General features: G+C 40.4%; 1 protein-coding gene across 9 annotated transcripts in view; it reads right to left on the minus strand.

Annotated features, from left to right (window-relative positions):
* PROM1 (prominin 1) overlaps positions 1–20,657 on the minus strand; it is a 109,361-nt gene that overhangs the window by 26,073 nt on the left and 62,631 nt on the right. For all 9 annotated transcript variants that reach the window (XM_014607625.3, XM_006278622.4, XM_014607624.3 and 6 more), the window contains 12 exons: positions 19,272–19,335; positions 14,976–15,065; positions 12,947–13,164; positions 12,459–12,533; positions 10,797–10,860; positions 7,837–7,996; positions 4,806–4,958; positions 3,163–3,286; positions 2,383–2,486; positions 1,861–1,945; positions 688–834; positions 316–387 (listed from right to left, as the gene is read on the minus strand). In XM_014607625.3, the coding sequence (XP_014463111.1) occupies positions 316–387; positions 688–834; positions 1,861–1,945; positions 2,383–2,486; positions 3,163–3,286; positions 4,806–4,958; positions 7,837–7,996; positions 10,797–10,860; positions 12,459–12,533; positions 12,947–13,164; positions 14,976–15,065; positions 19,272–19,335 (1,356 nt within the window). The remainder of the gene's footprint in view (positions 1–315; positions 388–687; positions 835–1,860; positions 1,946–2,382; positions 2,487–3,162; positions 3,287–4,805; positions 4,959–7,836; positions 7,997–10,796; positions 10,861–12,458; positions 12,534–12,946; positions 13,165–14,975; positions 15,066–19,271; positions 19,336–20,657) is intronic.

The following is a 20,657-nucleotide window of genomic DNA, read 5'->3' on the forward strand; positions in this document are numbered from 1 at the left end:
GGGCCAAATTGCCTCTGAAGCAAATCACCTACCGAAGCTTCGCACAGCCTAACAGGCAGCATGGTGTAGTTCTATGCCACTATTCTTTTGTACTAGATAAGACCCCTGCAGTCTAGATTCAGCCCATGAAGCATATGTCTAGGTAAGGTTGATTCTGTGGGGCAAGGGGATGTAAAGGAATGTTGTTTAAACAATGAATCACAAAATGTATAGATGTTTTTGTATCTCTGTCTAGAATGTCACAAAAAAGAGAACTAGCTTTATTATTATTATTATTATTATTATGACTGTGCCTTTACATTAATTAAAACTCACCAACTGGTCTGCTCTTGCTTCCAAGTCATTAGCAAATGACAAAAGATCCACTTTGGTAATGCTTTTATTGATCTGACGAGAGGAACAAAAAAGCAGTTGAATAAGAGTGTTTCCCAATCTTGAACTCAAAACATCTTAAGTTGAAGCCATACTTCAGTATTTATGCAGTAGTTGTACAACAATTTTAAAGTAATTATAAATGTGGTAGTAAAGGGATTTAAAATGTTGCTTGTATAACTTAGAAAAAGTGCCCCAAAACAATAAATATGTACATAGTCTTTACTCTCTGTGTCTATTAACACAAATATACAGCATGGTATTTTGTTCCCAAGGTACTCCTGTTTCCAAGTCTCAGGTCATCATAAATCTTACCTCTGTTAAATATGCTGCAAAGTTGATTCCATCAACTCCGGAAGAGCTAAAGTTCAGAAGGTTCTGCCTCCCAGGTGCATCCAGTAGAATGATGCCACTGAGATTAATATTAATATGTTCGATTTTAAGTGATACTTCTTCTGTATACTAACGGGGAGGGAAAAAAGCAGATGCAATAAGTTCTCACTGAGTTTACATTCCTCTTATTATAGGACACTCCTCCATATGAAAACAGCTGCTCTTTTGGACTTAGGACTCATCACTTAAGGCACTACACAGGAAGTCAGTGATCATGATCAGATACTACTCTTGGTTACAAAGATGTAAACCCATCTGAATTTGGACATAGTGGCTAGGGACAGACATTACATATAAACTAGTTTAAATGATCAGAAATTGGTTTAAACCTGGAACAGAACAGATGTTCAGTGCACATAGCCCAATTTGAAAATGGCTGAAACCGGTTTGAGATGAACCTGGTTGAAAGTAGTTATCAGACTTAACTGATTTGGGTTAAATGCAATGTCTGTCCCAGACACCTTCCTGGCTTAAGTTAAATCAGAGTCCCCCAGCATCCCGGCATGCTCTCTGGGCTGGGTGGAGCTCTCTGTTCCAGAGAGCTGGTCTGGCCCCTCCCCTCTGCTGCCTGGCTGCAGCTCCAGCAGAGACTGCAAGTACGGTGGGGAGCTGCACTGCTCTCTGTGCCTTGAGTGGTGCTGACAGAAACATGACCAGGCCGAGAGTGAGGAGACTCAAATTCTGTTCCAAACTCTGCCACTAGTTTGCTGTGATACCCAGGGGCAGGTTAATTCACATCAGTCTCCCTGCTCAGCTTTTGTCTGTCTTTTCTTTTTTGGATTGCATTCTTTTTTATATAGGTACAATGCTCAGAATAGCAGGACACTGATCGCAGCTGGATCTATTGTAAAAGAAATTCAAACCGCTAAATTCCCCAAATGCCATTTAATTCATCTTGACCAAAGCTAAACAAATTGCTGAAGAATTTTAAATGCCACCCTCTACAAATAATTTCTCCTAACTCATGATTAGAAAACCCTAAAAGAACTCAAAATTCCTGTTCAAGACCAAGTGAAGAAGTAAGATGACAATTGCAAAATGCCCTCCCACTCCAACAAAAGTTCTCTCTCACAGATGGAAGTTTGAAACACTTACCATGCTAATATTTAGAAATTCATTTATATTGAAGAGACTTTCTAGATGAAGTGAGGTATAAATTCCTTTGTTTTCTTTGCAATCACTATGGAAATAGATTAAACATAAGTCAGTTCGAAAATTAGGTTTACTGATACGCTGATCAAGTGTAGAAAATACCATGGACCATCATTTTTAAATGATTAAAAAAGTAGACCGATTAAGCCAGTCTTGTTTTTTTAACAAGTTCTAGCCTTATGTTTTGGAGTTTCAGAATTTAGGAAGGAGAGAAGAGACAAAATTAGTAGCTTTTAATAAAGGCAGCTGGTGTTGTTCTACAACATTAGATGAAGAGTGCCTCTAGTAACTGGTCTGCTTGTAAGACATTCACTTTTGTTAGTGATTCACTATCAAATTGGAAAATGATCTTATATGGCTTACAGGATTTTTTAGTGTTGGAAATCTGAAATGTGGAAGACAACAGGGACCACAGAAAACAATGCATACAAAAATACTATAAATCATGGCAGAGAGGTTTTATACCTGTAAACTTTTTCAAAGGTCAAGTTAATATCTGGATTCTTTAGCAAGATGCCGGAAAGATAGTTTTTCCAATGCTGATTCAGTAAGTAGGGAGTATCGAAGACCTAGAACCCAAAATGTAGTTACTATTATCATCAGATCATAGGAAAGTAGGTCTGGAAGGGACATCACAAGGTCATCTAGTCCTGCTGAAGGCAGGATCATTCCTGACTAAACCATCCCAGACAAGCATCTGTTTAATCTGCTCTTGAAAATTTCTAGGGATGGAGAGTCCACAGTTTCTCTAGGTAGTTTGTTCCAATCCTTGACCAACCTCATAGTCTGAATGTTTTTCCTAATCTCCCAGGAATTTTTAGTGCTGTATTTTTCAGTTCCAGCGTGCATTAGTTTTTAAACAAGTTTTCAATACATGTGCATGGGCACACAATCACCCCCATAAACACACACAGGCTCATACAGACTTTATGAGCTGCTGATAAGAAGGTGGAACGAACAGTCAGCAATGTCTCTGATGTGGGAAGTGCAAATCTGAACTCCACGTGTTACCAGAAGCTACTGTGTTAGAAAGACATTTCTCCCCCAAAGTCAACAAGCAGAAAGTATTCATAGTGCACTGCTGTATTCTAAGTTAAAAAAATAGGTGAATAAGTATCAGATCCCACACTGTCTCATATGATGCGTCTCCCCTTTTAAAGCTATTAAAAGTTACATTTATCTACCCACCACTTGCAGGGTGTTTTTTGTTATTTGTTTTAGTATGGTGGATGTGTCTGACTTCACCTTGAATAAAGTCTTGTCTTCAAATGGTTCACAAACGAGTTTTTCTACATTTCCGCCTGTAACAAAAGTGACTACAACTACAATCATCAGCACCCAGGAGAAAATGAAACTGAATCCAACGCCACTGAAAAAGAAAGGAGTCTAGTGAGTTTTTAAAAGTATGCGCATGAAGAAGATAAGCCAAAAAAATTAAGTGTAGCAATTATCAAAACCATTAGATGACTATCAGATGAATAAATTTGTTCTTTCATTTTTGCCCCCCCAAAAACTGTTGTCACATGACTAATTGGTGACATAGTACATTATAAGCATACACCTTCCAGATGTCACTTCTCCCAAGAGTTCTGAGCTCAAGTGTAGAAAATACCATGGACCAGCATTACATGTGCATCAGGAAATGCAACCTTTTCTCAACACAAAAAGCAAGCATACAGGCATCCAAGTAGTTTACAGTGGAAAAGAGATCGCGATTCTGCCACAAACTGTTAGCTCTTTCAAGGCATCTTTTAGCCCTGATGACCTATCAGGGCACTCCGTGATGCAGCCCCTTACCCAATGCCACTGATCAGCTGGACAGAGGAGCTGTGTTCCAGCTGTTCTACCAGCAGTTGCAGTTCTTCTGGCCAGTGAAGCAGTCCCCTGCCCAGTGTTCTGGCTGGTAGGACGGGGCCTCCCAACAGCGCTGCCACAGCTGCTAAAACTGGACCTTGCCTTTGAGGAGTCTGAGTATCCCTCCAGTCAAGGGGCTGGAACACCTATACTCCCATCTCAATCTATTTTCCTACCACTATGAACCTCCCAGAAATTCTTAGCACTGGAACTGAATGTTTGTTTATGCAAGATCAGCCATTATGGTCATTTGAAGGGCAGTGCAAATACCTAGGTTTACTGGGAACAATGTCTGAGAGACCCAAGCTTGCCCTCTCGCCCAGGTTGTCACTGGAACATATTGCCCAGGTCAAATTAAAATTATTCTTTTTTTAAATTCAGACAGCCAGTGTTCTCCAGAGCAGTCTGGACAGAATTCAGACTGAATCATGCTCTGTACTCCTCAGCAAAAAAAGGATGGATTAAGCCAGACACGGATATTTCTAAGAATCCTCCTCATCGACTCCAAAAACTTAATGCACCACACACAACCTAAAGCCAGAAATGAATCAGATGCCTCTAGTCTTCTGATGTAGCTACTGTAATCCTTCCTTCAGGGTTCAAATCATATTTAACTATATTTTATATAAAACCTCTCTGCACTCTAATTAGCTCAACAAAATTCACAATTTTACAGTTTCTAATTTGGTTTTAAATGGATATTTGTTAGCTGTAGTATTTTCATTAGTTCAGTAAATTAACATGATTTATCTTCTCTTGTGATCTCTTAGAAAGAAATTACTGAATAACAACTCTAACTTGATTCAGTTTTAAGAGCACACCGGGGCTTGAACTTGCTGTCACCAAGATAATTTCCAAACATTTAACAGATATTTTCAGTTTAACATTTTTTTGTTCACAGTATTCCATTGTATTTATTTCTTTATAGATAATAAAACTATGCCTTTTCAAATTATACTTCCTATAATACTGCGCTCATACTCCATGAGATATTTGTATATTTCACTTGTTTGTTAAAAGTAAAATATACTCACGCCATGAGAAAATTCCCTCCAGTATTTGAAACACAGCCTCTGGTTGTTGGAGAAGCATGCCTGTCGTAACCACAGGTGCCACATAGTAACCCCAGGTAATAAAAGACCAGGATAAGGATCACCATGCAGCAGAGAATTAGACAAGCCAGCCACCTAATGAATCAAATTAAGGGATTAAAATTAAGGGATTAAAATGTAAAACACACAACGCTCCAAAATAAATGTTACAGACTAGAGAAGAAATATCAAATAGAAAGGAGAAAAATATTATGCACTGATGACTAATAGTCCAAAAGAGGCAGAATCTTTGTAAGTTATTAACAGCAATATGCAAAAGGCAACTGAAAAATATGTAAATGTGATTCCAACTTTGTTATAAAAAACTTCCATTGTTCTTGCTGTAGGGATTGCTTCTTGTCTTAACACCAGGTTTCATAATTTTCTTTTAAGTAATATTGGAGTTCTGGTGTAGCCATGATGGCCCAGGACATATGTGAGAGGCAAGAAGGTGACCTGAGGATGAGTGTACTGCATTAGAAAGCTTTTCGAGGTCTAATCTCAAGCATGCAATGGGGCCAATAACAGATATCACCCTTGCTTCTCACAATTTTCTTTTGAAATTCCTGTAGTTATAACCTATGGGCATTCATACATATACCTTTTAATTTCACAATGTGCTGGAGATCCAGCAGGTTGGATCACACTCGATAAACTGAGTCTACTCCACACGTGAGCTGATGTGCGCTGAGCTGCGTTCCATGTGGTTGTATAAGCAGCGAAATATGCGGCAGCGTGCAGAAAATGGAGGCGGTGCACGTTTGAACGAATACATCTCCAATGTGTTTTAGTTCAAAAGCGCACTACCACCATTTTCTCAGAGCTGACATGCATTTCACCACTTATACAACTGCATGCACTGCAGCACCAGGTGCTTTTAAAAGCGCCGGGAGCTGTGGCGCAAACATATGTACAAATGCCCCATGTTGTAAGTGCCCGTTTTGGCACTCCTCAATGGACTGCTGCTGTTACAAAGATATATAATTAAAGGGATATAATCAAAGGGATAGAGAACCTTCTTTGTAGGAACTGTTGTTTCATTCTTACTCATAACAGAAATCAAACAACAACTTAAACATGTAGAATTTACCACACTTTCAAAAAATGATCCAGGTCCCTCTCTGTCCTTCCCTTAACCCCAATTATTTTCTCCCTTCACTTCCTTTCTTTTGTTTTCTCCTTTTACCTAATTCTCTCTCCTCTTCCCTTTTGTTACTGTTACTCCATAGTGGGTGTGTCTACACATGCTATTAGCATGGTACAATAAATTCTGGCACATACTGGCGCTGTAATTTACTGCTCCTGGGCACCATGTTTACATGACCGCAGCATGTTGAGCTGGGTTGAAGCTGCCCCAGCTGGTAGAGGGCCTGGCTCAGTGTGCTGCGAAGCAGCTGGCTGGGGCACAAGGGTGCTCCAGTGCATGGCTAGCCAACAGACAGCCCCACACTGATGCAACCTTGTGTCCCAGCCAGCCCTGTCAGCATCTACAAATGCACTGCTATGCATTAAAAAAACTCTGCCGTAGGATAGTACTTTAAGTACTAATGTGCAGCAGAGTTAGTTTCCTGCAGTTTAACAGGGTCTCATGTGTACACATTGAGACTTTACGGCAGAACTAATTAGGCAGATACAAAGTAAATGTCTCATGTAGATGTGCCTCATAGGTAATACACAAGAAGAAAATCAAGTGGAATACTGCAAAGGATAAATGCAGGGCTGGCCATCCGCTCTACATGCAGTCTGCAAAGACTTGACATGAAGCCTGAGCCCCTTGGCCACAGTTCCCCCCTATTGCTCCTGCTGCTACAGGGGCTGAGGTCCTTGAGTTCCCCCCACTCCTCTCTGGCTTCTGCTTCCTACTCCATGCTTAGGGGACAAGTAGCACAGTGAGAAGGGACCTGCCTGCACTACGTGCACAGCGGGGGACAGGCCCCAGCTGCCTGTTTGGCAGGTGAGGGAGAGAGATCAGGCTGTCCCCGCAGCTGCAGGAAGCTAGGGTGCCTGTACTAAGGTGGAAGTTGACACTCCAAAATGAGAAGATCAAAAACTTAATATGCTGATATCTTTCTAGACTTCTGAAAATAAAATGTATCCATGAAGCTATGGGTGATACCATGTCCTGGAGAACAATACATTTTAGAGGTGCACTGATATATTGGTCCAATAAAGGATTAGCACCAATATAAAGAAAATTGACTGTATCAGAAATCCACCTGATGTGGCCGATAATGTGGCTGATAAATGCCTGTGCATGTGCGCAGCTGTAGCACATGTAGGCGGCAAGGAGCACAGTCCAGCAGCATGGAGTGTTGTGTGCTGCTAGTAAGTCTGTTGTGGTGGAAGGGGAGGGGGAAGGGAAGGGATGGGATGGGATGTGGGGGGCAGATGCCTGTGGTGTCCCCTGTGGTGAGGGAGCAAGTGGGGATGGGGCAGGTGCAGGATGGAGCCACGGCTCGCCCAGGGGGTGCAGCTCTCACTGCTGCACACACCCCAGGAGAACAAGGGGGGGGGTGCCCCCGGATCTGTGTGGGGCGGGGTGGGATGCCAGTGTGGGCTGGGGTGGTGCCGGGCTGTTCCTGGCGCATGGGGGATTTTTTGTATTACCAAAAAAAATAAAAAGTCCACAACTGACCAAAAAGAAAATTGTGGAATTATCACAATACTTAGAAACCATGACTCCACTTTTGTTACATCCCTTTCCACCAGACTATATCTGATTAGCCTGAAAAGACTATAAACTCGTTCAAGTAGGTACTGTCCCTTCCTCTATATTTGTACCACATTTAAACACAAATATTTTACATTTTCCTCTACCACTGGACTAAATAAAAATTTACAACATCTAAGCTATAGGTTCTAGGATTCACAACTGCTCAGTGATTATGGTTTAATGTCTTGGTCAAAGTACATATTTCAAAATATTCAGAATAGTATATCCTCCCACCTCATTATCTAAATACTTCATACCTACCTATAGAAATCATACTGTTCCACTACTGGGAAATAATCTTGAACATATGCCTCACTCTGAGAAAGATACATTGTGAAATCAGCTATAATTTTCTCAACAGGAAGTGATTTAGTGAAGCTAGTGATATTTGAGCCAACAGATTCCAATACATTTTGGATATCTGAAAAAGTAAGCACAGGGATATTACCCTTACAAATCCATAAAAGAAACATTATATTCCACATGCACAAATTTATTCAGCCACATTGTATATAAAATAAGAAAGCCATGGAAAAAAAGCATGAAACAGAAACAGGCAAGCCACAAGGACTATTTAGCTTTCAATGTAAGACAATGACATTAAGGCACACACACTGTAATTTAGCTTAATGATGAAGGATGTTGAAGTCAAGCCAGAGTTTTCTCTTTCTGTTCTTTCATTATAACACGTATTTTATCCATCTAGCTTTTTATCCCTCTAGCTTAAATCTTGTATTTTCCATAATACAGTAAATAGTATTACTGAGGAAGGGAATTGAGTACTTGATTTATGAACAAGGAGTAGAAGTTTAAAAGTTGTCTTTTAAACTATCTTTTGGAGCATACAACATATCTTGGGAAAGAAATTAAATAGACTGTGTGTTCACTCCTTACTTAGGAAGAATATATAATACTTAAATGTAATATTTTTGAAAACATACTTTAAATAAATATCTTTCCAATTAATTAGTAACATTCTGTAGCAGGATCTAATTTTTTGTAATTTTTGGATGAGCCTGCTATTTTGAGGGTGTAGTTTTAACAGCTGTATTTAACTATACAGAGATTCTGAAATATTCCATACCCTTATTGTACTACATATTTATAAAGGGTATAATTTTTCTTTATTCATATTATTCTTCAAGATTTTCTTCAATATCTTATTTAATCAGGACACATTCACTCAGATACATACATAAATCTTTTGGTTTTGTCTCTTCTCATCATACTAATCAGACCATTTTACAATTTGAGACTGGTAAATTCAGATACCAAGTTGCTTAGTTGTCTGCTCTTAGATGTTACACGGTACTCTCTAACAATATTAAGAACTCAACTGCTCAGAAAATTGGGAGGGGAGGCATTTTTCACCCTCATTTTTAATTTGGTTTGTACCTGTCACTCAACCAACTGTAAGACAGAGTAGGTTGGTAAATGATGAAAGCCTTTTGGTTTTTATGAACATCAGCAGCTACAGTAGGCAAGTAATTTTGCATTTAAATTCTTCAATGAAAAACGTAAAGTTTACAGTTTTAGAAAACTTTGACTCATTTTAGGCTAATTCACACAATACGATGTGTTCGTATACATAGTTGTTTTGCCAGACTTACAAGGAATAGCTGCTTATATTGGTAGAACAGGTCCAAAAAGCAAGAATAAAAATTAACACATATTAGCATACATACTCACACACTATATTCACTACGCTCTACACTTTAATGATTACTAATCTGTTAGTTGATTTAACCATTTGTAACGGTTGGATTTTGGGGTACATCAGTGTAAAATGACATTGTATTAGTTAAAGTATTGTTAGAAGATGGTTTTTGGGGTACTTCAGTATAAGATGAAGTAGTATTAAAGTATTGTTAGAAGAGGTTTCCCTCCCCCCCCCCCGATGAGATTTGATAGTATAACATACATTAGCATAAAAATGAGTTGGTAAAAAGATAATTGTCTATGTTCACATAAGAATCACTGTCAGCATTACAACAAAATAAAGATAGGGCTATCAAGAGACCACAAACTCCCAGATTCCAAGACTAGTCTCAGTAGAGAGAGTCAAGCATGTGTACACACAGGGCATGGCAGATGTTCCCAGAACCTTACTTTAAGCCACATGATTGCAGATCAGGTTACAAATGGAGCACACATTTGCCAGTGCAAAGAGCCACGCCAGGAATGTGATATAAGTAAGTGGGGGGGAAGGGAGGAGGAGTGAAAGACAGGTGGGATCAGGGGCGGGGGGGGCTGATGGAAGGCTGTCTATAAAAGTCAGGGTGGGAGTTGGGGTGGAGAGCTAAAAAGAACCCAGTCAGGATGGGTGGTAGGAAAAGCACAGCCCCAAGGCTAGATTGAGTGGCTGTGCTTTAATCAGACCTGGGGCTGTGTTCCTAATATTTACAGATGTTCAGTAAGATTGGGTAAGGGTTAACCCGATCTTTGTAGTGCAACTTTGCCCAATCTAAACTTGCTGAACATATGTACTGTTTGGCATTTAGATCAACCTACCTAGGGTTGGGTCGATCTAAGCTTAAGATGTGCATATACCAAAAAATACATGCAGTACCCTACACCGCATTCTTAGACTTAATTATGAGCCATTGATAGGATACATACTGATTTATTAAGATTTTGTGTGGAATAATGGAACTGCCCGAGATTGTGTTTTTTAGACTAAAAACACCAACAACTTTCTGTTTCAGGGGTGCTCAACCTCTGGCCCATGGTACCATGTCATCTAGCCTGCAGAGCTCCCCACAGGCCCATAAATTTGGCAGTGGGGAGTTGTGGCTCTGTTCCCCTGAGATGAATTCTCCAGACCCATGGGGAATACTGGGCTCTGGTCACTGGTTCTGGCATCCAATCCTGGCATGCAGGGCTTGGCAAGGGCAGCACCAGGGCCCTATCCCAGCATATGAGAGGGGGATAGAGAGGGAGTGATGCTGGGTCCCCAGGATCCAGTCCTGTGCATGTAGGGGGCAGTGCTGAGTCCCGGCTGGATCTGGCCCACAGACAGTTCTGCACCACTCATCTGGCCCATGGGTCAAAAAGGTTAAGCACCACTGTTCTAGTTTTATACTGTTGTCAGAGATAAAACCATCCCCAGTAACAAGAATACAAGAAAAGCCCCCAAGAATGGCAAGATTGTACTACAAAGTAGTAATATGAGATAGAAAACATTGTTTAAACAATAAAAAGTTAATTCCCATCAGCCTCACCTGATAAGATATTCCTGGTCTGGTTCATCACTAAATCTGGTGTATCATTAAATGCTGTATAACCCTAAAATAAAAACAGAGAATTAAATATTCTCAAAGCCAAATTTAAAAAAGGACTAATACCATACATATCATAGCTTATCTGGTATGGCATGCTAATTTGAATGTCATAGCTTACAAGAGTAAAATAAAATTAACAAGGGTCTAGGTGGCTTACTCTCCTTGATTAGACCTTCACTTCTGTAAATAAATATATATGTACACAGACAGATTTTTTTTAAAGACATATTTCTTTAATAGTCATACAACTATGACTCAGGAGTTCTTTCTATCCAACACGGGTCTCAAGTTTAGAACCCTAACAACATGCAAGTGTTCTGAACACCAGTAGATTATCCCCTCCTCAGTGCAACTCTATCCTAACCAAACTCAAAAATGTCAAGTTCAGAAAAGTTTTGGAGACAAAAAAAAAAAAAAAAGAAATTCCATAGATTTTATAGAGTGCCCTTCTACCTCAATGCACTCCTAATGAGAATATGTAACTTTTGAAGCTAAGCTCCTTTTGGCTCAGACTAAGCCATTTATTTTCAGGTGAAAACAATGGTATTTTATGGGTTAGTGGTCAACTTTTTTAGCTTGGTGAGCCAGATTGGCAGTGCCTGGTACGTGCACAGGCCAGATCCAGGTACAGGAGGCACCATCTGGATGCGCTGGGGGCGGGGGCAGCAGGGGGCAGGCCAGCCACAAAGCAGCCCCAGGGGAAAGAAGCGCGACTCAGCCCCATGAAGAAGGAAGGGGACATGGCCTGGCCCTGTAGGAGGTGGGGGAGGTGGTAAAAGAAGGTGTGGCCAGGTCCCAACCCAGCCCTACAGGGGGGACATGACTCAGCTCCACGGGGGGGGGGGCATGGTTGGGCCCCAACCTGGCCCAGCAGAAGGCATTACCAGGCTTTAACCCACCCTGTGGGGAGGGAAGGGGGCATGGCCTGACCCTGGTCCAGAAGTGGGAGGGTGTGGCCCAGCCGTGCAGGGGAAGGGTTTTCAGCCCCACCCTCCTGGCCCAAGTCAGCTGCATAGGAATTGGTAGGGGGTGGGTGGCCATATTAATGGCTACTGCTCCCCCGCTGCCAAATTGCCTGACCTGTGAGGAGCTCCATGAGCCAGATGTGATAGCTCCATCTGGCTTGTGGGCTGGACGTTGAACACCCCTCTTATATGTCACTTAACTATTACCAATACAGCAGATTTCATCCCAGATATGCACATGAGATTTATTTAATTAAATATTTCATGATGGTAAAAAAGGAATATAATTCAGAAGAAAAAATTGCATTTTTTATATAATCTGAAAACATACAGAACGCTGGCAGATTAAGGTTTGTGTCTCTTGCTCTCTTAGACCACCATGCTAATTTTGGAGTCATACTCTCTGCAGATGTAAAGCATTGTTTAATGATTAAATATTTAATTTTACGGAGCTGTGAACAATACTGGGATGATCAGAAGAGAAACCTACTATGAAACTAGAGATGAGGGGAAGAAAACTTCCACCCAAGTAAACAAAGCACAAATATTATATGGAAGCAGCACCCTCCTTACCCCCCACTTTTTTTTTTTTTTTTTTAACTAGGAATAAAATTTATGATCCTTTCAAGAAACATACCTTTTGAACCAAACTAGAGAGGTCTATTTTAAGGACATCATTGACTTTGGCAAGCTGCAAATTCACACTTGGCAACTAGAAAATATAAAGCACTTTTGAATTAAATCGGCACATCAAATAGATAGTACCTTACTAAATATTTCAAAGGGGATGTAAAAACAAACTGAAAAGAACATGCATAGCACAATATTGTTAGTTCACTCCTTAAAATCCTTGTTGGCTAAAAGCAAAGCTTATCCTCAGCAAGTTTTTGGAAGATTATAATGCTGCCCAAAGCAGTACTTTAACCTAACTGTTTGACGTGGATCTTACTTTCTTCTGTATTCAAAATGAAAATAGCCATTGAAATTGCATAGAAACATAGAAGCAGAATAGTTTATTTTATTATACAAATGACTCCACAGACTGAGCCATTAAATCACACAGAAGAACTGCTGAGCTAATCCAATGCAACTGCCCTGTGAAAGACTGAAAAAATATTCACTTACCCCACTATAGTTGGCATTGATATTCAGCTGATGTAATGAATTTCTGATCATGTTGCAAGTTGAAGCAACTTGAGGTGCAGAACAGGCAGAATCATTAAGTGTATTGCTTAGGTGTGCTTTTACATCTGTCAGGTTAGCATGGAGTCTTTCAGTGCCTTCCTGCAAAACCTCCACAGACACGCTCACATTTTCCAATGCCTCCTTTGTTTCTCTGATTGCTACGATATCAAGTTGAAAAAAAAAAAACCAGTTTTTGCTTAAAAGCCAATCTAATTATTCAACCAGTTGTACACACTTAATTGAAAAAAACAATTCTAGCATGGAAAATAAATTACATATTTTGCTACAATAAACCAAACACAGTCCAGTTACTATTACTAAAATTTCACCCACTTTCCAAATTTACTCCTTTTTATACTCTTTCCTTGGTTGCCTTCCCTCAATTATGTTTCCATGTAGAACTATATGAGACATCTGTTTCATTTTCATGTACCAGCACAAGTGTGTTAGTTCATTAGCAGTTAAATCCAGGCTCTATCATTTTTCAAAACACTATTATCTGTATCTCTATTAATTTGATCACAAGTTACCAAGTTGCACATTTCAAGTGAAACAGCCAGACCCTAATGCGAGTTTCAAGGTATTTCTGCCTTTAGATTTCGCCCCAGTCATGTAAAACATAGAAGCATCGATCAGGAGAGTAAAAGACAGCAAACACATACAACTAGAAACGCACGAGAAAGTATACAAATAATGAACCACACTTCACATTACACACGATTTTTGTCAAATCTTTTACCTTTGATAGCCCTTTCCACTTTCACTTCAAGCCAATAGAGAAATAAAGCAAGAAAGGTGAATGATGATGGGTGATGAGAAAGAATTCTAGTGATGTATGCAAACAATTTCACATGCATGGGCAGAGAAAAGAAATAAAAGTATCTGAAGATCATTGATAATTTTTACTTTTCTGAATAGCCACTTCAGATTCCTGAAATAGCTTCTTTGGCTTGCCCATTATCAAGATGATTTAAATAAGCTATTTTCTTTGCAGAAAACAAGGACTATGGAAATCATCATTATGATGGGCAAGCCAAAGAACCAAGTGCATTCCCTCTAAGCTGTGTGGCGTGCGTGGCCATACAGGCACACTCATGCCAGGAGCAACCACATGGCCATGCATGGCACAAACCTGAGAGGGAATGCTGTGTGTTACCAAGTTCACACACACAGTCAAGAAATTCTAGTTGCTGGCACCTTCATAGTAATATTAACTTGATGGTGCTGGCCCATGTATACACTAAAACACAAGCTGCCCTCAGATGATTTAATGAATAGCAGAGTCTATCCTACCTGAGAATCAAATATATTACTTAAATCATAGTTCACCAAAAAAAATTAAAATGTTTGCTGTCATTCATTTTATATAAAAGAACCATTTGTCTAGAAATAGACATGCTATACTACAAGATAGGAAATTCACTCCAAAGGCTAACTGAACATGCGCAAAATGAATCACCAACCTGTGGGTACAATGCAACCACAGATTTACTGAGAGTACTACTGTATCATGCCTCTGCAAACTTATTATTGCTACAACCTCAAGTCACTGGTGCTGCAGGAAGTGGTGAGGATGGGAAACTTAAACAGCCAAAACACAGTATTCAAACACTTGTAATTACCAAAAGATCTACCATCCCTTATCCTGACAAAATTTGCAAAAAGCAAGATGGAGACAGCAAGACAGAGAGATACATACACTAAAGGAAGAAGCTTGTAGAATGACAAATGAGCTCCTGTCCGTGGAATAACATTTTGTTGTAGTAGCAGCAGTAGAAGAATTAGTAAAGGAGCTATGCCTTTATCCCTATCAAAATCCATGCATAAAGGTCTTATTTCACTTGATAATTATCAGTGCATACAAATGAACACTCTTGTGTTGTGAAACAGGGGGAAGATGTCTCTCTTTGTAAGAAAATATAAATAATAAATACATAAATAAAAAGCATTATGTATTATGTACATTTACCTCCTGCCATTGCTAGAGCTGCATCTAGTGCAGGGCGGACTTCTTTCCCCAATTGCTCCTGGACTCTAAAGCCAAGCAATGGCCCAACATCTGAAAAAAAAAAAAAAAGCAAAATAAAGACAAATAAAGAAAACCACTGCATGCCAGTTTGATACAACCACCCATCTCTACAGATTACTACTATTTATTAATTCTTGATTTCAAAAAGTGAGTGGACTGAAGCAACACATTCATCAATAAAGCAGAAGTGTTTCAGGGGTGTAGGTTGTAGCCATGTCGTATAAAATCCACTGTCTTTTATTAGACCTACTCAAATAGTTGGAAAAATTCTTCTCAGCAAGCTTTCAGGCACAACCTCAGCCTGGCGAAGGGTGTTTGTGCCTAAAAGCTTGCTAAGAAGAAGTTTTTCCAACCATTTGAATTGGTCTAATAAAAGATACCAGATTTATCCAAAGAGCCGTGTCTAGCTAAAGCAGAAATGAACACTTAAATGTTTGTGGCATATGAATTTTGTCCCACAGGGCCACATAAAAAAGGCCAGCATTTGTAGATGGATTTTGTGAAACAAATCCTTCCACTGTCACCTACTTTTAGTAGTTTGAGAAACCAGGAAATGGATTCTCCGAAACTGAAAATCACTGATAACTTTTACTTTCCTGAATAGCTGAAAGATTGGCGATAGCAAAACAAGCGGTAGTCTTTGTAAGTCTCTGGCTCTTCACTGTTTTCAGGTTACAGAAAGTTCTTTGGGCAGGGCTTTTGGTTTTGAGAAAGTCACGGGAAAGACAATTATGGCAGGAAAGTGTCCAGTACTGTTAACATTGTCAAATGTTGGCTATGATTTTATTGAAGGGGAAAGTTTTTCAGTATTTCCTAAAGACAGTCAGACCCCCTGGATTCAGCTTCCAGAAAATTTGGATGATTCCATGACTCAAACACTGGTCCCCTTTTGTCACATACTTCATTCTGGCTTTGCAACTTTTCCCCAGAAAAGCAAAATTCTCAGTTTGCAGATGGATGGAGATGTGGTTTCTAAAATAGCCAACCTATTGACAGCTTCAAAAATAATGACCAAGGTCTTAAGCAGACAGAGAAGGTAGATAAGGTAGATATATTCTTTTTTGGCCATTCAGAGAACCTGGAAGCCACAAACTAGTTTTAGAAATGCAGAGGGCAATCTCCCTACAAGCTTGCCAATGATCCTCTCCCCCTGAGACAAGAGCATTTGATGCCCATTTAGACTGATTTAAACAAAGTGATATTAACATTTGTTTGGCATATGCACTAACATATATTAAACTTCTATTTTAGAGAAGGCATGCTGCCTTTAACACATGCTTAATTGGCCAAATTAATGCCTAATTTAGCACATGATAAATCTCTGAGCTCCAAGATGCCACAATTAGACTGGTCTATACCCCAGCCTGCTCACTGCAAAATGGCTTGGGTATTTCTACATTACACTAGTGTAGACATCCCCTTAAACTTGTCAGCATTTCTGACCTATCATATAGCAATACACCCTTTATGCCAGCCTAGATTAGGTCTGTATGTAGCTAGCTTCCTTTCAATTGTTACTTTAAAAACAGAATAAGAACCCTTGCCAAAGTTTCTAAGTTTTGTTTAGCTTCTTAATTAAAAGCTTCAGAAATATCACTAAAGCTATAACTGTGCCTGAGGGGAAAAAGCAGTAATTGCTTTTCAAGTTTCATGACCCATGTTCTTCAAGTGCTAGTTGCATAATGATCTCCCCTCAACAATTCTCTCTGGTCAGAGGAAGAAACGCATAAAGGAGTTTTACAAACATTAGGACATAAGCTTATATCTCAACATCCATGTATGGTGGGCAATATTACAGTGGCAAGAAATCAAGGATGGAGAACAACTGACTTCATAGAATCAGGAGGTCATCTAGTCCAACCCACTGCTCAAAGCAGGATTGTCCCCAACTAGATCATCCCAGCCAAGGCTTTGTCTAGCTGGGTTTTAAAAGCCTTCAAGGGTGGAGATTCCACAATCTCTCAGGGTAGCCTGTGCCAGTGCTTTATTCCCCTCCTAGTGAGAAAGTTTTTCTAATATTTAACCTAAACTTCCCTTGCAACTTGCAACCTGAGATCACTGCTCCTTATTCTTCATCTGCCACCCATCAGGTAGGTGAAGGCTGCTATTAAATCCCCTCTCAGTCTTCTCATCTCCAAACTAAATAAGCCTGTTTACCTCAGCCTGCCCCAGCCCCCTAACCATTTCTGATATCCTGTGCTGGACTCTCTCCAACTTGTGCGCATCCTTTGTGTAGTGGAGACCCAAAACTGGACACAGTACTCCAGGTGTGGCCTCACCACTACTGAATAGAGGGGAAGAATCACTGCCTTTTATCTGCTGACAGTGCTCCTACTAATGCAGCCCACTGTGCCCCTGGACTTCTTTGCAACAAGAGCACAATCTGTTGGCTCATATTTAGTCTACTGTCCACTGTAACGCCCAGGTCCTTTTCTGCAGAGCTGTTGCTTAGCCAATGAGGCCCCAGCCTGTACCAGTGCATGGGACTGGTCCATCCTAAGTGCAGGAAATTGCACTTGTCCTTATTGAACATCATGAGATTTCTTTTGGACCAATTCTCCAATTTGTTTAGGTCTCTCTGAATCTGTCCCAACCTCCAGCATATCTACTAGTCCCCCCACCCTGGTGCCATCTGCAAAATTTCTGAGGGGGAACTCCATCCCATCTTCGAAGTTGATGAAAATATTGAACAAAACTGGCCCCAGGACCGACCCCTGGGGCACTCCACTTGATACCGGCTGCCAACTAGACATCAAGCCATTGATTACTACCCTTTGGGCAGGACAATCTTGCCAGTTTTCCACTTACCTTCTACTCTATTCATCTAACCCATACATCCTTGGTTTGCTTGCAAGAATGCTGTGGGAGACAGTATCAAAAGCTTTGCTAAAGTCAAGATATATCATGTCCACTGCATCCACAGAGCCAGTCATCTCATCACAGAAGGCAATCAGATTGGTCAGGTTTGACTGTTTCTAATCACCTTCTCCTCCAAGTGCTTAGATATGGATTTCTTGAGGACCTGCTCCATTATTTTTCCAGACTGAGGTGAGACTGACTGGTCCATAGTTCCTTGGATCCTTTTTCTTCCCTATCTTAAAGATGGGAATTATATTTGCCCTTTTCCAATCATCTGAGACACATCCAGCTTTTCTAAGTAGTCCCTAACCTGTTCTTTTAGCACTTTTAGCTGCTCACCTCCTCCCCAAACTGAGCTGCCAAGTGCAGCAGTCAGGGAGCTGACCTCATCTGTGAAGACTGAGGTAAAAAAAAAGGCATCGAGTACTTCAGCAACCTAGTGACATCATCTGTCACTAGGTTGCCTCCCCCATTCAGTAAGGGATCCACACTTTCCCTGACCTTCCTCTTGTTGCTGATGTCCTTGTAGAAACCTTGTTATCTTTGACATGCCTTGCTAGCTCCAACTCCAGTTGTTCTTTAGCCTCCCTGATTTTATCCCTGCAAGCCCAAGCAATATATTTATACTCCTCCCTAGTCATTGTCCAAATTTCCATTTCTCGTAAGCTTTGTTTTTGTGTTTTAGCTCACTGAAGAGTTACTAGTCTTCCTGCACATTGGGATGGCTCGTTCCTGAGTCCTCAGTAAGGCTTCTTTAAGATACAGTACTTCAGTAAGCTCAAATAGCAACCCTGTGGCACAGATCCAGGACCATGTGGTTTTACACTCAGTTCTGTACTTTAAAAATTGAAAGAAATTGTTTCCTAAGACAGGACCATCTATTCATTACTACTCAGTTTTAAAAGGCAAACATTACTTACCTTTTTCTTAACATAAATACAATGTGTCCATGTAGTTTACTTTTCTTAAAAAATAAAACGAATACACAATGTTCTAAACCAGGAGTCTAAAACAGGCGGACTGAATCTGGACCATGGAATCACTGGATCTGGCCTTCAGATGTGGGGCTTTGGTTGTGAGCACTCTTCCCATGCTGCCACAGAGACAAGTGATAGTGGTGGCCAGTTCCTAGCTCCCGCCCACATGTGATCCATGATGGGTCATTCTGGCCCAGAGTGGCAAAAGGTTGCCATCCCCACTTCTAAACCAGTGATATTTTACATGAAGAAAATCTTATTTTTGTCTTTAGTATGGTATGTAATAAATTTGACTGTGACTGTAGTTTAAACCAATTTATTATTCTGTATTATAAGCTATTTATGAGCTTCTCACCAAACTTCCTATTCAGCTAATAAAAGTTTGAATAGAATTGCTTACTGTTAAGGTCAGAGAGTACTTTTTCCTTGGTAGTGTTGTATTGGCTCACCAAGTAGTCAATTTGCTAAGAATTAAAAAAAGCCAAAAAGATGATTAATAGAGACACAGAAATCACTACACTCAAACAATACAAATATTTAACTGCAAAACTACCCAACACTGGAACTCTCTCTTCAGTACTTTCCAAATAAACCAAATAATTTAGATTCTTGCTCAGCACTATTGCACTTACTTAAGAGAAGCTTAAATTAGAAAATGTACTTAATTGGAACATCTCCTAGGGAACAAATTTAAACCCAATGATATTTAATAGTAGCAACCACTGCTTCATGGGAAACAGTAACAACCACTGATTCTATGGCAATGAATGCCTATATGCCCATCTCATGCTGGTTCTACTCCTCTGGTCATCTAATACATAAAAGGCCTCCTTAACTGTGAGATATGCAGAAAGCCTGAAAATTGCTTCATTATTTCTTGCTTCTGTCAGTTGGACCCTTACCCAACTAGGCATCCTGCAGGTCCCTCTACAGCTTGCAGCTAGAAAGAAGCAGCTGTCCTAATTCTAACATAGACTGTGTCCCTTATGACCAAACAGGTTTGTTCAGTAAAAAGTTGAGCTCTGCACCATTGCAGAGAGCAGTTTCAACAGAAAGCATTTCAGTAAATATCAGCTGCTTTGTGATAGCTAGAAAATGGTATTTAGAGGCTTGCTTTTGGGAATCGGATTGTAGGTGAAGTAGCTACTGCATTAGAATAGCTAGGGGGATGTCAAGGTTATTTGAATTCTAAAAGCCTGTTTGTGACAAAGTTTCATTCAAGGCCCACTGTGTCTGAAGCCAGCAGACACACAGGCTGGGAAACTGAAGACATGTACCACCCTGTGCCATAACATGAGATTAGGTGGCATTAAGTCACAGCGCCAAACTGCAGAGGTGTTGGGATTTCCAGCTTTGGGGAACAGACCAAACTAGGAGGACTGCTAAATAACTAAATTAAGATGGGTGCATGTGATGGGTTTGCAAAACAAAGATATACGCTGATAGGCCAGAATGTGGCTAGTATGATGACCACAGGAAGACCAATCAACCATGCCCAGAGATGAAGAGTCATCAGAGGGGAGAAAATACAAAAGGAGGGATTTCAGAGCAGCAAAGGGTCCCCAAGAGGGGAACTTGAGGCCACCATGGACAGAGTGCACACCACCAGCACGTCTTACCCACCCCACTAGGAAGTAGGGGGTGGGCCTCCGCCTCCGACCTCCAGGCTGCTGACATCTGACAGTCAATAATGAACCTCAGGGTCAAGCTTGCATACTGGTCAGACATACCTCCCCTCTAACAGTTCGAGGACTGGTAGATATAGAATTGTTTGCATTATTTTTAT

Source organism: Alligator mississippiensis, chromosome 2 (genome assembly GCF_030867095.1).
Source record: "Alligator mississippiensis isolate rAllMis1 chromosome 2, rAllMis1, whole genome shotgun sequence".
NCBI lineage: Eukaryota > Metazoa > Chordata > Crocodylia > Alligatoridae > Alligator > Alligator mississippiensis.